Here is a 15,287-nt window from a genome sequence, read left to right as displayed (position 1 = left end):
TCAGGAAAGCAGGGGACGACAGAACGGGACAGCGTAAGGGCAGAAGCAGTGTCTCTATGTTATAGACCTCCCGGTGGAGTTGGCAACAGAGTAGAAATCGGCCGAAATACAGTGTGTACATTGTATAATTGGTAGGGGGGACTGAAGTTGTTACGGAGATCAAATGTCTTGACCGTGAGCTCGAGTTAGCTGGCCTCTGCCGTTTCTGTGGCCCGCGGCCCGACTGGAATTGCTCCCGAGGTCCGATGTTTGCCAAGCGTTATCAGGGTCGGCCACTCGCCGCTTGAGGCGGGGATCTTGGGTGATGATCAATCACGTCTAGCCCGGAGTTACGAGTCTTATCAAACGCGCCTTCACGGTCGTCTGCAAGAGCTGCTTTCTCGGGACATAAATATTATAATCCAGCGCCTGGACCGCGTCTCCTGAAGGATCATGACAAAGCGTTTCGACCATTACTCATTCTGAGCGTGTCGCATCTAATCTCTGGTCTCCATTTTCACGACCATTAGGACTAACGATTGGCCACTGCGCAGGTAATTATCGCTCCCCAGAGGGTTTTATGGACTAGAGATGCGAACCACGTGTGGGCACCAAGTAAACCGCCTTATCGGAAGTGCCAGATAATCGTCGGGGACACAGTTCGGACAAAAATGGCGGTCGGCCGGGAACTTTTCAACGTTCGCCCTCGTGCTGTTCTGTGTGTCGGTCTCCTCGTATCGTTAGCTTCTGGATTCAACGTGGACACGCAAGCACCGATCGTGAAAAGGGGAGAGGAAGGCAGTTTGTTTGGTTTCTCTGTGGCTTTACATCGAGTAGATGCAGACAACAGCAGTACAACACTGTGAGTATATCTAAAGTATCTAAAGGATCATTCTCTCTGCAACGTCATCGAGCAGCTTAACCTCGGGTGATCCATGGGTAACGAAGAAGCTAAATCTTAGAGATAAGAGTAGATTATCTAAGCAATGATCATAAGTTTGCAGTAGCTGACCTATTGACCTATGGCATACGTAATCTAACAAGTCCCACAGCTTACATGCTCTGTCCCTGTGTACCCAACTTCTTTTGCGGGATAGACAGTTAGATAAGCAGCACAATATACATGCAAGCTTCAACGTCTGTTAGATGTAATAACGTTAGCGCACATGCCAGAATGATACCAGAGACAGCCAACCTTGTAAAACATAACGCAGACTAGTGAAGTCAAGTGTGACTACGGCTGAAACCTGGGAGTTGAAGTCCTGAACATCTTTCAGTCAAGGTCCCCACAATGAATTCCATATAAATTGCTAGCGTATGTTTAGGCGAACGCCGCGTTATTTCTGGATACACATTAGGGAAAGGACCTGAAACTTTCTACGGTAATCAATTATCCTCGAGCTCTGTGTCCCTAAGGGTCAAGGAGAGAGGGCGCCTCGGGGAGGAGATCTAAGATAGGTGGATGGCATTTCATCACCTACTGGTTTCAGAATGCATGTTAACTTTGACCCTGTGCTTCATATCGGAAATATGCCATTGTCTGTATTTGTCCCATCACAAGGAAGGCAACCTACCGCGATATGATGTAAGCTCCTCTCATTGGATTGTGTAATATTATGACTTGCTCGTCATGGCGGCAAATATTGCAAATTGTCGTCGTGATATGTTGCAGACTTACACGAACGATGCGAAAACTTCCCATGCAGCCAATTTCTGACTAGAGAGCCATTTGCACTCTTGACCTGGAGAATACTTGTGTAATTGGTTAGGAATGCGTCACGTATGTGGGGGAATCCATCCGCAAGCCCGGTATTCTCTGGTGGCACATACTGTAATCTGAAGTGACCGCCAGATGTGGGGGAAGGGGTATTCTAAGGGGTAATGGACGGTAGAAGTTCGCAAACAGTGTTGGCTAGGGTAGTGAACCGCGGTGTGGGTAACATTTCCCAAAATGATACTTTCCAAATTCCCCTTGTAAAATATATTCTTCATATTTTGCTAAATTTTACCATTTTTCAACTCGAGTTCTAAGACATTCAATCTACAGTCAGACGGACAGAAGCGATGGGAAATTCTACCGAGTAGAATTTGTTATTACGAGTAATGGTAGTTACGAGTTAAACAGGAAATGGAAGAGAGTAAGAAAAAGAAAAATTTCTGCAAAGATACGATGGAGCTAGGAAGCAAACGGAACCCATCACAATTTGTCTGGTACGATTAGTTCTTCTCCTAAACGACAGGATTTTGACAGCTTCTGGATGCAATTTGCTTCCTGTCCACTTCGCAAGAGACGGGGTCAAAAGGTTCCAATTTGTGGGTCTTGTGCGTCTTTGCTGGATGACTGGCGCCCTCAGTTTCTTCGAGAGAGGAAACTGCAAGGCGCGTATCTTTCCATTCTGTTCAAAAATAAAACAACACCGTCCATTCTATTTCTATGGTATAGGAAACGTTATTTTGAACCCATTCTTGTATTTACTGTAGTTATTTCTGTCTTTATAGCTATAGACAACGCGTTACTCTGTCTCGCTTATTGAAAAGATACGGCCGCCCTCATCCGACAATGTCAATGAAAAAGCCTGAGAGAAAGGTCCCTGCAGTTGACTCTTTATCTTGATGGTTTCGACACTTGTTGATTAAAGCCAGGCATTTACAGTTACGCAACACAATTATGTATGAGGCCAAATCGCAAAGTCATATTTTGTCCAATCCCATATGCAATTCAACATGCAAAATCAGATCATGCGAAAAGACACGTACTGAGGAAATACGTTACTTCTGACACTTTTTTTTCCAAGACGAATCCCCCAATCAATTTACGGTTTGGGTTTAAGGTTACAGAGTCCGGGGGCAGCCGCGTGGGAACAACAAGGTCAGCTGAGGTCAGCTCACTGTCTACTGCGATTCGTCCCCCCTAGATAAATACCACATGTCCAAATACTACAGGATTGAGTTCGACAGCTAATCGTCCAAAGGTTAATAGAAGGTCGTTCTTAATCCTCAAGACGTTAAATGTTTCCCGTGGTTTTCGGCAGAAGTGTTTCTGGAGAGAATTTGATATGTACTAAAGCAAATTTGATTGTGAGGCCTACTAACGACTGAGCAACGCTTTTCAACGTGATTAAAGTTACCCATCCTCCAATTCTTTTCATCGCCTGTCTTTGTACCTTTTTATCCTCTTAAAAACGTTTACAACTGCACACTACACATTTGTTGCTTTCGTGTTGCCCGTACAAATTCGTTTCGTGCTATTCAATTTGTTAATTGTAAACTATAGTAGCCGAAATTATTACTAAGACGGGACGGTCTAGAAGTTCTTTACAATACTTCGCGATCGAACGTTAGTCTTTCTACATTGTACACCTACTATGTTTTTTAATGGCATTAACGATCATCGCTTCTCTGATGACTTAACACAGTTTTTTTCTTCAGATTTCTTGTAGGAGCGCCCCAAGCGAAGTACTTTGGCGAACCGTTTTCTCCTGCAACAGGGATGGTGTACACATGCCCGGTTTCCACCTTCAGCGAAGACTGCAAGCCTCTTGATATTGACTATGGTAGGAGCTCATAGCGTCGACGTTGACTGGGAGATTTAATTTGAAATTTGTGTAAGGCTGAGGATCAAAAGGTTTCAAATATTTCATATGCTATAACGTATCTTTACTGCAAGTTGTGACTACGTATAATGACACGAACAACTTTTACGATGTTCCAGCAATCCCCCAGCCTATTGAAAGTTTAGCAGGTCGCTGGCTTGGTGTGACGCTACAGAGTGCAGGACCAGGGAGACATGTCTTGGTACGTTAGCAGTTCTGTATTTCCTAAGCGGTTTCAAGTTTCACTAACATTTAGATCTATTGTTTTACTTCAACCCAATCTACTTCTGTCACATATGAATACAAACCTAGTGCCTTACCGTGAGGTCTACGCAAAAGATATCATATCGTCCCAAGTTTATTATGCATCTACAGGCGCTGGGCATTAATGTTTGCTGTCTTTAACAGGTGTGTGCCCCACGGTTCACTCGCTGGGCGGGGAACGATCCCTCGGTGAAGTCCTTCAGTCGGAGCGGCCAGGCCCGGCTGGTCGGGAGGTGCTACCACCTGCGAGCCGACCTCTCCCTGGTGGACGCAGGAGACGCGGGGCCGGGGATGTGGGAACCGTGCGAGATGTTCTCAGGGTCGTCCAGCGGGTCCCGACACTGTCTGTCCGGGACAGGGGCCAGCATTTTCCAGGTAAACAAATTAAGTTGTTTATTGTTAGGTACCGGTGCTAGATATGAAATCTTTATTATACAACATGTGGAGCGGCTTTCCCAAGGTCTCCTTCATCTGTGTTAGCCTCCTTCGCAGACTTGTAGGGCATGGCGTTATTTTTTTCGGCGGTGCGAGTTATGCCGCGGAGGGACGATTTGCCGCCGAGGGAGTTTGCAGCCCAAACTGCAGGTTTCGCTGCAGCCCAAACGACTACGCGAGGAAAGTTAGGATCACTTTCCTGACATGTGTATTAGCTGTAACGCAAATCAAATGTGTTTCATGACAGACCTTCATTTGGTTAACCGGTTCCTTAGTAATACAAAGAAATACGAGATGTAATCCCCAAGTTGGACAAAAAATGTTTTCATCCAACATCGTCGTTTCACCGGCGCCCCCTGCGTTACCCACCTGTTGCAAATGATCTAATTACTAGTAACAGGATACACATTCGGTGGTTTGTAAATACTTTTATGTCAATCAAGTGTAAGAACAATAACCACCTATTGCATAAGATGCCAATGTATTCTCTTTTTGCAGAATAGCAATGACGATAGAGTTGACTTAGCCATGGGAACTCCTACTGTTTATTATAGCCAAGGTGAGACATTAATGCGTCTTCTGTCCTTCAAACCAACTTTCAAACCTTCTAATATTATAGTAAGATGTTCATTCAGCAGGAAATAGGCAATTTTGTGCATAATTACAATCTTAAGCGATTATTCTTTATTCACAACCAAAAGAGTTTACGACCCGAGATTTCGGTCATGTCCTCCGCTGGGACCGCATTCTTAGCACTGCAGCAGCGGTACTGCGTTACTGCGTTGTATAACCAGTCAGTGCATGTATATTGCCAGACTGAGAAACGTGATGGACCGTCACCGAAAAATTAGCTTGTAAAATCCTTCAGTTATGAATAAAGTACAGAAGATGACAATGTGATACATGAATGTGTTGTTCTGTGATGTGTCGCCAGGGGGCATGGTGTTTGTGCGGCACAAGGGAGACCCTGATTCCTTGGCGTCCTTGGAGCTGGAGAATGCACCCAGCATCTACAGTACGGAGGAGCAAGACAGGGGAGGGGAGGATGGATATTTAGGTAATGTTTTCCCAACACTCTTATATCTTTCCATTCATGAATAGCTACAGTGACTGCATTGTGAAAAAAATGGTGAAAAAAATTGTTACCTGGGTTTTAAAAAAAATCTTTGAAAAGATGCCCCCCCCCCCAATTTTTTAAATTGTTCATCAACATCTCACTTTTTAGTAACGCTGAAGAAGAGTGATGGATGTCACTCGAAATATCCTGAAGTTATCTTAAGTTTGCAACTTTTCGAGTAGTAGAAATATTGTTTACCCGGATGTCTAACCTTCATCAATGGGTCTGTTGTCACAAAGTTCCATGTTGTAATGTTGGTTTTGTGTCCTTACAGGTTTCTCTGTGACTGTGATGGACACTACACAGGGAGTGAAGTTTGTGGCAGGGGCACCAAGGGCTGCTGGGGGCAAAGGTCAGGATAACACTTTACATGATGGAGTATCAGTTGGAAAGAGCAGTAGGATATGTCCAGTGGAAGAGGGGGTGGGCAGCTAGCCAAGCTGTAGCCAGACTGCATTGTGTTCTAACAGCCCTTCCACTGGTCAGGCCCCTAGAAGCTTTATGCCCAACATCTCTACCGTTAACACAGGCTTGCCAAACTCGCTATAGCTTAAGGCATTTCTGTTCAGTATTGCTAAGGTCATGTTTTTGTCTGTTTCATCCCCTCCACGTGTTGCAGGTGCTGTTGTTGTGTACAGGTGGCATAATGAGACATCTGAATGGAAGACGCAGACAATGATAGAAGGCCAGCAGCTGGCATCTGGGTTTGGGTACGCCTTATGCAATGCTGATGTCACTGGAGACAGGTAAGAAGAACATCCTCCCTAAACTGTGATCATCCTCATTACCTCTGTAGAGTTATGAAGAGAAAGGGATCAACAATTGTGTGAATCATGTAGTGATGATCTACACGATTTGTAGATAGTGCTATAGAACATTAAAATACTATTTATGTTGTTATTTGTGCTGGTATTTTTTATACATTTTGATATTTCTGTCTGATTTCACAGTGTTCCAGACCTCATAGTTGCAGCTCCATTCTACTTCAACACTGAGGGTGATCAGGGTGGTGCTATTTATGTATACAAGACTTCAATGTCTGGGAATCAGGTGACAACAGAGTTGTTCTTTATCCATGGAGACAATTGAGCTTTGCATATGGGGCAATTTCTGTTAGTTGGACTTTGATGGTAATTTTTCTAATTTTTTTTAAATAAAAAAATTAACTGTTGTCTTTAGCTGTTTGAAGGGGAACCTTTAGCTGTCAAGTATGGCAGCCGACATTCTCACTTTGGCCTGGCAGTGACAAATGCCGGGGACCTGAACAAGGATGGCTTCCAAGGTGTGTAAAGGGTTTTTCTACAATAATAATAAAGACAAGTAGACAGGTCTCCATATCGTAAAACACTTGCAAGTTATAAACAAGGACCGGGGTTTACTGCATGGCTGTGGCACACAAAATGTGCATGAATGTGTTGTTCTCCGTTCTCTGAAAGTTACATGTGCATTAAGGATTGACTCCAATGCAAGCACATTGAAACATTTCTGTTACAGATATTGCTGTTGGAGCCCCTTACGAGGGAGAAGGAGGTGTAGTCTACATCATCCAGGGCAGTGCAAATGGACTCAGCACTGAACATATCCAGGTTAGTGGAATCTGGGACATCTTTTTCAATGAAGATCTCTTTAGTCTATGACACATATTTTCAGGGTGGCAAATGTATGTGACCTGGTATTGGCAGATATATGTGACCTGGCAGATAAATGTTAATAGAGGTTTTGCCGATCATGTTTTATATAGAGGATTGACGGCTCATCACTGCCTGGAGACCTTGGGCTGACGACGTTTGGATTCAGCCTGTCTGGAGGGCTTGATGTGGATGGAAACAGTTATCCTGACCTGCTTGTCGGAGCTTTTCAATCTGATACTGTTGTCTCACTCAGGTACTGTTGTCTCACACTATCCTACAGCATTGCTATAACTATATCAAATGTTTGACATACACTGTAACCATTTTTACTAGAACATAAATGAGATCTGAAAATTAAGATTATATGTATCATTCATAACTGTAATGTCTTAGCCAAGAAAGTGTTTTAATTCTGTTGTTTTAATGACATCACCAATGTCTGCTAAGTTTTATCACAAGCTTATAACTTATTCCATCTTCAGGTCCCGCCCTATTATATATGTCGAGCCAAGGCTAAGAGTGAACCCTCCTGTGTTGGACACAGAGATGGTGCTCCCAGGGTGTGCCATGCGCAACGGACGCAAAGTGCCATGGTGGGTCAGCTTTTCCTTTGTAAGCATGTGTAAAAGTGTCAGGGTGTCTATGGCATGGTTCTCTTCTAGTTTTATAACCAAAACATTATCACTCAAATGCAGAAACATGTATTACTGTGATAACCCATTTCAAGACTTTTCAAGACTAGTTATGTGAGATGGTGTCCTCTTCCTACACTTCTGTTGCAGTTTTGAAGTTGAAATGATTTTTCAACGGACAGCCACGGGAGATGAGGCAGTTGATAACAGACGCTTCCGTAAGTACCTAAGAACAATAAGCATGGCTAGTAATATGTGGTAACATTTTTTTGAACTCTCACAAACATTTGACTTTGATACATTTCATCTGTTTCTTTGTAGCTGGTTTAACTGCCCTTCTGTGTAACACAAGTTATGCCTATTTTACCTTTACCTTTTTTAGAATGAATCATCTGTTGTCCATACAGGCGTGGCCATCATGCTGGAACTAGACAAGCCATACAGGGAGAGGACTGGTCAGATGAGGGTGTTCTTCCCTGGAGCCAGGAAACACGTCCTGCAGCGGTCCATTCGCTTACCCACTGCCTCAGGCAAGGCAAAGGCAGTCAGAGTCAAGGCTTACATAAAGGTGTGATTTTTTTTTCTCTCTTTAGATTTTGCTCCCAGGTATTGTTTTGGGTGGATTTGTCTGTGGATTTGTTGTTATGTTTGTCATGACAGAGTAGGCTGACAGCAAATAGGTGAGATTGACAGGCAGTAGGACAGTAGATAATAAGGTCAGATACAGGAAATGGGGTACATAAAATGTATAACTCGAAGGTTTCAGCATCTGGCAGGAATTAGAAGTCAATATATAGCAGAATTGAGTAGGCTGAGGATTGCATGAGCAACCATCCATATCTGCACTGTTTCTATCCTAAACATGCTTCCTGGAAGCCTGGAATCTATGATTTCTTCTTAAATTAAAATCAAAGCATTCCTACTCTGATCACATTAATATGCCTGTCACCTGTCCCTGTGGATTTACCTCCTGTGCAGGAAGGTGTGACAGACCTCAGTCCTATACAAGTGACTCTGGACTACAAGCTCAACGTCCCCAGCCAATCCAACACCAGCACTGGTGTGCCTCCTACCTTCAACACATACCCTGTGCTGCATCCAAGTTCTAACACAAGTGTGGAATTGGAGGTATGTAGCTTAATTCTAATGTTTCTTGTAAGCAAAGAAAGCAGAAATTATAAGTTAAGTGCTTTAGGTGTAACACACAGTTTTCTGTGGTACGTACAAGCTGTGTAACACCAGATTGATGATAGTAACAACTGTAATTTCATTATGATGGAACTGGAATAAAATAATGTGTTTTCTATCAACAGCAAACACTGCAGAAACTATTCTTTACCCCTCGATTGTTGTTTCCTACAGCTTAGAATTGCGGAAGACAAAAGTGAGGGATTTTATGTCCGTGGGTAAGTAATGTTACACAGTGTTTGACAAATTTTCGGTAACTTCGGAAAACTGTTCAGCATGCAGTAGATTCAACATAGGGATTAAATACTCAAGCAACTTATATCGAACAGGTGTATTGTTGACTATATGTCCATTCTTGTCTTGTTACTTATATTTTTTACCTGTATTAAATCTGTACAACACGAGCCACATATTTCATGTGAACATGCCCCGCCCTCAGTACCAGTGTGCCAGAGAACCTGTACATCAGTCCTGGAGCAGGGCCAATTGATTTCCAGTTCTTTTACCAGGTGAGGTAGTAGTCTTTTGAGGTGGCTTGTATAGACTTTTCAGGGACTGTGTGTGTGTGAAGGATCAAAATGATTTTTTTATTTCTATTCCCCACATGATTTAACTCTTAGACATTAACTCTTAGACATTTTGTGTACATTACTTGCATGTCCAATTTTTTTAGCCATCATTAGTCCTGCTTAAAAAAAAAGACTTGTACTTGGTGCAAGCACGTCTAACCCCCGGTTGGGGAAAAATGACGTTAAATTCGGTTAAAAAAAATTAGTGTTGAATCTTTACATTGTAAATATTTTCTATTGAGAATACAAGAAATTCCACTCATTTCTGCTGTCCTTCTTCATGGTTGACAGGTTTGATTATGATTTTCAGGTATTGAATCAGGGTCCAAAGGTCAGACCGTCAACTACACTGTACCTGTTCCTCCCAGTTGACATCTCCAATGGCCAGCTCTTCACATGGGGATCTGTAACAAGAAAGGTAGGAAGTTAAACTTGTAATTTTAGGAAACACAAGAAAATGATTGCTTTTGTAGATGGAAAATTAATCCATGGTCTATGGGTTAAGTAAGTTAAGACAGATGATTACATTAGTCTATTTTTTTTATCCTTAAACAGTAGTTAGTAATTGGGAAATGCATGTCTAGTGCCGGATAACCCTTTCAGCACCAAGGGCAGTGCCACATTTGACACCAAGATGCATGTATAACAATGTCATGACACATGATTGAGTGTATCTCATTTGAAAAGCTTTTGTGATAAGAAATTGTTTGTTTGTCAACAGGATGGCGAGGCAGAGGTCTCTTGTAAACAGGAAACAGATGACCCAGTAAGTGATACTTTTTGGGAATGCAGAACCATTTTCTTCTGTCAATCTGTGTCTTTTTACCTGCATATCCTAGTCACTTATAATGTTTCTTCATGATGAGAATTTAAAAAAAAATTTGCCGTTGAAAGATTTTATTTGACTGAAATTGAATTTGGTCCTGAAAACTGTCATAAAAGAAGGACCTTTTCCCTGCACACTTTTGGTCCCTTTGCTATAACATGTCAGCTAGGAGAGGGTCATGTAGAAAGAACTAAATATGCTGTCTCCTCTTTTCTTTGCTGCATAGATACTTTCATCTGATTGGTCAGGAAAAGCTGACATCATTGGAGCAACTCAGACCAATTGGAACCTGGTTGAGGTAGGCACCATAATGTTTCCTGTGTTATGTACTAAACATGGTTCCATACAAACCTTACTTATCATTAAAGGGTAAAGGTCCATAGCCTTTTTGAGGCCATGCAGTGTCCTTCCACGGCCTTTTACGTCAGAGACCAATTTTATACCTGGGTGGAGTATGGTGCCTTTCCCAAGGACACAATGTTTAGAGATAAATGCTAGGGATCGAACCTGTGACCTCTTGCTCTCGTGTCTGTTAGCCTAGCCACTCAACCATTTTATGCACCTGCATTATTATAATCTGTTCACCTAAAGCTCTGGCACATAGTTTGTGAGTAGGTTATTGACTTGTGTTGCTGGTTGTTTTAGGAGGTATGCATTGATGGGGCAGCCAGCTGGCACATATACAGCTGCACCATCGGACGACTTGCAGCCGGAGATCAAGTCCTCATTAATGTGGGAGGAAATGCAACGGGCAGTGTAGCTCTGAAGGTGCTGTACATCAATATGTGAATTCTGAATTGGCCTTGACTTCTCTGGCAGGAGAAAGGGCTTAAGCATGGAGAAAGTATTTCAGTTTTATAAGATATGTAGAACTTTGCAGAACAAGTCAGTGACCTATTTTTCTTAGACAAAGAGAGTCTAGGAAAACAGCATGTTTTCAGTTAGGAAAACAGCATGTTTTCAGTTAGGAAAACAGCATGTTTTCAGTACCAAGGACAGAACTAAGTAATACTGCATGGCTCCTTCCTTCATTTTACATGCACTAACAAGAATTCCGAGATCTCATACCTCCATGAAATATGGGCTTGATATGTAAATGTAAATTTCTTCTTTAATTATGCAAAATAACTCTGCATTAACATGATATATGCATCATGATGTATGTTAACTTTTGATTAAGTTACAGATGTCCCAAGTATGACATTCCCATCATTCACCATTAAGAAATCATAGAATTTTTGCATAAATTATGCAAATTATGTCATCATTTGCATAATTGGTATCTGTTGATGTTCTGCCTGCCATAGGTTACATACATTACATGTATGAAAGTAGTATAATGTAAAACACTGTAATTATAGAATTTCCTCATTAATTATGCAAATAAAGTCCTCATTTGCATAATTTGCATTTAATCATGTACATCTCTCTCTCAGCTACCTACACACTAAAAATTATGAAAATACGTTGTTCCTATCTAGACTTATTGGCTTTTAAACATTTCGCCAGAAAGTGCCCTGCAGTTCCAGAACAAGCTGCTAGGGGGACCAAACTCACACCACTTATTCCTGACAGGACAAGCAATCTGTCACCAAAACATCAAGACCATAGCATGTTCAGGACAAAAGATACAAAAACCGGAAGTTCTGCTGCAGTACCAAGGTCATCCACCAGGAGGCCCATATTTGACCTTGACTTTTGTCTTCCTAAGACTTACCAACATACCAAATATCATCATAATCCATAAAGGCGTTATGAAGTTATGCTGACCACAAAGTTGCGGAAACACACACAGACAGACAGACAGACACACACACACACAGACATACATACATACATACATACATACATACATACAGACAGACACGCCAAAAACAATACCTCCATTTTTCATGGAGGTAATGAAAGTGAGAGTTAAAAAAATCACACTGTTAATCAGCAAAGTAAATGGAGAAGTTGTCTGAAACTTTCAAAACTCCCAAACACTAATTGATTATTCTTGATTTACCACATCCCTTGTAGGAAGTGCATCGGGGCAACCAGCTAACGTTTCACTCCTGTACACAAATTAAGTCAGAGACCAAGAGTCGTGTATCCAAGGTAAGTACAAACGTTAACCTGTATTGGTGGTCAACTTTGTGTTAAAGTCATCTAGCCATTGTGGACACTTTTTGTTGGCCACTTGGATTTTTTATTGCCCATGATTAAATAGTGATTATAGTAGTCATCTGTCCATAGTGGTAAACTTTGCTCTGTGACTACTATAGACTGTGTTCATCTGATTTTTTTCCTTTTATCAACAGGCATCTGTTTCTCTGTTGATAGAGGCAACAGTCAAAACTTTAAGGTGTGTTTCATGTAGAATTATATCCAATTTTCCAAAAGTATTTGCATGTATTAAGGTGCTATCTAACTATTATTGTACTTTGCAGAAGTATTCAAACATATTTATGTTGACTGTAGAATATCCTACAAGACTTTAACTTTGTCATGTTTGTAAATGAGAGAGATTGTAAGTGATATGAAAAACAGTCTCTGGTATTTATGGCATAAACCATTCATTCATTCATATGGGAAAGTAAAAATGCCTTTCTTTTATTGCACTATAAGTGTGCGAGAGAAGCGTGATACACCCAGTATCTGGAGCCCAATGCCAGGGGAAGACATGGAAGAGTTTGGCTCCCGACTCTGTCAGCAGCTCGGGTCTGGCAACTGCTCTGACTGTCTGCAAACTGCCTTCTGGTGTGGCTGGTGTTCTGAACAGGTTTGCTGATGTTACATGTATTTTCTTTTGTATGTTTTTTTTTTACATTTGTCCGTGCAAAACATGTTACAGAGCATTAGACTAGGGATGGAGTAGACTCCTGCTGAAGTACAACACACCGTATGGAGTGGGAGGCTTTTTAAGTTTCATCTTTTCCCTGTCCTTGGTGCTGAAAATGTGCTGTACCATCCACAGGAGTTCTCGGGTTCTCGCTGTGACATGGTTCATCGGCTGACGGACAGAGGATGCCCAAGGGATGATGTCATGAGCCCAAGGAGTCAGACATTGATCACCAGGGTACATATCTCTCAAATCATTTATACTAGCTGTATGATAGCCAAACATCAGTGGAACCTCATGCCTTCAGAGCTGAACCCACACAGGATACTGGTTATAGACTGCTAAGACATGTTCAGATGTTTGCTGTTGCTCCTGAATAATTATTCCATATTGCAAAGAAGACAATAATGCAGTTGTCAACCACTTAAAAGGGTGCTATTTGTTCTACAGAATGAACCTGATCCTCCAGACAAAAAATTTCTTTTTTTCCGGCCTCAAGAGGCCACCATGCAGATGAGGCCAGGTAAGAGCAAACCACTAACTCCCATAATTTAGTCTTCTCTAAAAATGCAATGTATAGAATGCTTTGTACACTTCTTGATAGCTGTGAATGTGAGGTGCTTTGGTCCATTTGTGACTTTGTGTACCAGACAGTTCTCAGTCCGGCAATAATTGGTCCATGTTAGCACACATGCATACAACAACAGGATTAAGATGTTTCCAATTCTCCTGACTTAGAAGCTTCTTGAGGCCTGACCAGTGGGACGGCTACTAGAAGCATGATTTAGCCAGGCTAATCTCTTGCTTACGTGGCTTGTTTGTTACTCCACCACAGGAAGGAGCATGCCGCTGTATTTTGAGGTGCTGCCCCCTCCACCTCCTGTGGTCAAGGCCATTGACTTGTATATACTCATGGACCTGTCCAAATCTATGGCTGATGATCTCTTCTTGCTCTGGGACTCCTTAGACAAACTCGGTATGTTGGTAGTAAAACACGATTGTGCACAACAGTTTTTTGCTTACCATTAAAAAACAACGTCAAATTTCTAAAAACCATACCCTTGTTGTAAATTAAAACTAGCACACAAAAGTAGTAGGAGCTGCTTGCTGTGAAAATTGTACTTACATTGAAACCATTAGCCAAACAGTATTGATCTGTGTGAGTTAGCATTGAAGTACAAATGTAGATGTCTATAGAAAAAAACTAGTATGTAGCATTCATTCCATACATTTCACAGCTAAGCAAACATCAGTGGATGGTTGCTACCCATGGGAGAATCTCACCACATGCCCTGACAATAACAGCAGCCTTTCCCTTCAGTCCAGACAGTCTTACAAGGAGAGAAGCATGTACGGCTTGGGTTTGGAACATTCGTGGACAAGACGGTTCTTCCATTCACAAACACATTCAAGTGAGTAAAGTACAACCTTTTGTTTCTGTAACAGAAATAAACCTTGTGTCTGGAAGAGTATACATTTCATTGGATATTACAAAAATGAGGCTTGATTTTTTGTTCTCCCATTTGAGATATTGCCAGGTGAAATATTTACCCTTGAAGTGACGCTGTGAGGTGATTTCTTTTGTTATACAGCCTGGAGGAGCCCTGCAAAGGGTGTGCACCGGCCTTCAGCTTCCGTCATGTGCAGGTACTAACAGATGACTTCAGCCAGTTCAGCCACAGTGTCACAGAACAGGAAATATCTGGTAACATTGATGCAGCAGAAGGCTTGCTGGATGCCTTGATGCAAGCCACTGTCTGCCAGGTGGGTTAGTTTCAGCTATCAATTGCAGTGAACTTTGACATGCATATAGTAAAGATACTACCATGCAAGCAGGTCTGCATTCGATAAGTTGCTGTTTTACTATCAAAATCATACATTTTATTAGTACACCTGTTTCCAGTTCTGGGTGAGACCATACATGTAGATGAAAGGGATACTTGAAACTTAACTGGCAATAACTCCCGAAACCAAGTGTTTAAAACTGCTTCCTTCGTACCACAGGAGCAGATTGGCTGGAGGGAGGATGCGGCACGGGTGATCCTTGTGCTGACAGACGCTCCGTTCCACTGGGCAGGAGACGGCAGGCTGGGGGGCATCGTACAGCCTAACGACGGGCTGTGCCATATGGACCAGAATGGGGAGGATGCTGAGTCAACAAAACAGGTCTGTAGATGGATTGTATAATTCATGGTTTATCTACTAATCTTCACTATAAATATATCATAT

At 42.0% G+C, this 15,287-nt stretch overlaps 1 protein-coding gene across 1 annotated transcript in view; it reads left to right on the top strand.

The window, feature by feature from the left end:
• The first annotated feature begins 330 nt into the window (after window positions 1-330).
• The window catches only part of LOC109485314, a 32,754-nt gene continuing 17,797 nt past the window's right edge, over window positions 331-15,287 (top strand). Inside the window, exons 1-29 of the mRNA XM_019788858.1 lie at window positions 331-841; window positions 3,409-3,533; window positions 3,692-3,774; window positions 3,981-4,211; window positions 4,770-4,830; window positions 5,206-5,328; window positions 5,663-5,740; window positions 6,008-6,134; window positions 6,339-6,438; window positions 6,568-6,670; window positions 6,883-6,974; window positions 7,130-7,272; window positions 7,502-7,612; window positions 7,802-7,869; window positions 8,059-8,219; window positions 8,630-8,779; window positions 9,014-9,057; window positions 9,279-9,348; window positions 10,130-10,174; window positions 10,461-10,532; window positions 10,880-11,002; window positions 12,538-12,581; window positions 12,845-12,998; window positions 13,194-13,295; window positions 13,509-13,581; window positions 13,894-14,034; window positions 14,380-14,470; window positions 14,651-14,822; window positions 15,063-15,224. Coding sequence (XP_019644417.1) covers window positions 651-841; window positions 3,409-3,533; window positions 3,692-3,774; window positions 3,981-4,211; window positions 4,770-4,830; window positions 5,206-5,328; window positions 5,663-5,740; window positions 6,008-6,134; window positions 6,339-6,438; window positions 6,568-6,670; window positions 6,883-6,974; window positions 7,130-7,272; window positions 7,502-7,612; window positions 7,802-7,869; window positions 8,059-8,219; window positions 8,630-8,779; window positions 9,014-9,057; window positions 9,279-9,348; window positions 10,130-10,174; window positions 10,461-10,532; window positions 10,880-11,002; window positions 12,538-12,581; window positions 12,845-12,998; window positions 13,194-13,295; window positions 13,509-13,581; window positions 13,894-14,034; window positions 14,380-14,470; window positions 14,651-14,822; window positions 15,063-15,224 — 3,240 coding nt within the window. The 5' untranslated portion in view covers window positions 331-650. The remainder of the gene's footprint in view (window positions 842-3,408; window positions 3,534-3,691; window positions 3,775-3,980; window positions 4,212-4,769; window positions 4,831-5,205; window positions 5,329-5,662; window positions 5,741-6,007; window positions 6,135-6,338; window positions 6,439-6,567; window positions 6,671-6,882; window positions 6,975-7,129; window positions 7,273-7,501; window positions 7,613-7,801; window positions 7,870-8,058; window positions 8,220-8,629; window positions 8,780-9,013; window positions 9,058-9,278; window positions 9,349-10,129; window positions 10,175-10,460; window positions 10,533-10,879; window positions 11,003-12,537; window positions 12,582-12,844; window positions 12,999-13,193; window positions 13,296-13,508; window positions 13,582-13,893; window positions 14,035-14,379; window positions 14,471-14,650; window positions 14,823-15,062; window positions 15,225-15,287) is intronic.

Source organism: Branchiostoma belcheri, unplaced genomic scaffold (assembly GCF_001625305.1).
Source record: "Branchiostoma belcheri isolate BF01 breed outbred unplaced genomic scaffold, Haploidv18h27 scaffold74, whole genome shotgun sequence".
NCBI lineage: Eukaryota > Metazoa > Chordata > Leptocardii > Amphioxiformes > Branchiostomatidae > Branchiostoma > Branchiostoma belcheri.
Note: the sequence above shows the minus strand (reverse complement) of the source record. Positions and strands in the feature narration are given on the sequence as shown.